This window comes from Austrofundulus limnaeus, unplaced genomic scaffold (genome assembly GCF_001266775.1).
Source record: "Austrofundulus limnaeus strain Quisiro unplaced genomic scaffold, Austrofundulus_limnaeus-1.0 Scaffold583, whole genome shotgun sequence".
NCBI classification, from domain to species: domain Eukaryota; kingdom Metazoa; phylum Chordata; class Actinopteri; order Cyprinodontiformes; family Rivulidae; genus Austrofundulus; species Austrofundulus limnaeus.
The window spans coordinates 107,509-108,926 of record NW_013952985.1 but is presented as its reverse complement, the minus strand read 5'-3'; the positions used below and the strand labels follow the sequence as shown (position 1 = coordinate 108,926).

The 1,418-nt window shown below is 42.2% G+C and overlaps 1 protein-coding gene across 1 annotated transcript in view; it reads left to right on the top strand.

Moving 5' to 3' along the window:
• Positions 1-1,418, top strand: part of LOC106530966 (uncharacterized) — a gene marked incomplete in the record, with an annotated part of 73,050 nt that overhangs the window by 6,311 nt on the left and 65,321 nt on the right. Inside the window, 2 exon segments of the mRNA XM_014026703.1 lie at positions 630-750; positions 826-928. Coding sequence (XP_013882157.1) covers positions 630-750; positions 826-928 — 224 coding nt within the window.

Sequence of the window (1,418 nt, the reverse complement as noted above, 5' to 3'; positions counted from 1 at the left end):
CATCTTTGTTTTAATATGGGGCAAACAAATGTTCTGTTAGTTAATGTGGTTTAATTAGAAAAACTCAGTGAATCTCACAAAGACTCAGCCTGTGCAACGCTGAGACGCGTTCGCCTCTTTCAGGAGGAGAGTTTAGTCACTCTCACAGAGTTGGACAGATCTGATTGATAACAACGCTCTGAACATATATTTAATATAAAGTTATGTTTTACAGACCAAAGTCTCTGGTAGTTCAGGAGCAAAGTGCAGGAGGAGATCAGGACTGACCTCTGCAGCCGCTCTTCAACCTGCCTCTGCTGAAAACTGCTCTCACTGAAAGTCCCGCCCTGCTCTGCTCTGATTGGACAAAACGGCTCTGGACTTCATCTGATTTGTTGAAGGCAGTGTCCGTTTAATCCTTATATCAGGGTCCCGCTGTCCTTACAGGCTCTGTGAGCACAGCACTTCGTGATCCAGTCACACCAGTGCGGCTGGATTTTTTTAAATTTTATTTCTTTTTTAAGAAATTTGGTTGCATTTGCGACCAAACTGGTCACACTCTAGAGCTCTGCTAGCTGTTGTTTTGACAGACAGTCAGGTACAATTTTAGGTATGCAAGTGAGCTTTATGACATTTTCTTTCCTGAACAGGTGTGTTTGACCAGTACGGGTGTCCTCTGGTCGTGTTCCCAGTGGAGTCTCAAATCAAGCTCTCAGATCTCAGCCCAGCAGAAGTTGTGGACTTCATAACCTACTTTAAATGTCTGCACAGGTGTGTAAGATAAAGAGCACCCTGGTGGGCGAGGGTTCAGGGTGAACTCATGCTTTCCTCGTCCTCTGTCTGCAGTAAGAAGCAGGAAAAACAGAGTCTGGTGTCGGTGGTGACCGACCTGAGAGATTCATCGCTCCCTACCACCAAGTTCATCGCTGAGACTCTGCTGCTGCTGGAGGTACTGTCATCATGGTCTTCTGTGGGTCCTGTCCTGCAGCATGCAGAATAGGGGTAGAAATCTTTAGGTACTTCATGGTTCACTTTGATTCAGAGGCTTGCTACACGATTATAAATTAGTTATTAATTCATTTTGATTCATAWCCACACTTCAAACTAAGTCCTGAGCAGACCTAAAAACATTTTGTTTACACCTTTGTGTAAAACAGTTTTCATTCAAACCAGATTATAAGAACTGGCTGAACAAAGAAAGGAGTTAAAGWACAAAGTTTCTCCTTATACTCGAGACCCCATTATACAAACCCCAAAACCAGAAAAGTTGGCACGTTGTGTAAATTGTAAATAAAAACAGAATACAATGACTTGCAAATCATTTTCAACCTATATTCAATTGAACACTCTGCAAAGACCACATACCTAACGTTCGAACTGGTAAACTTTGTTATTTTTTTGCAAATATTAGCTCATTTGGAATTTGATGCCTGCAACAT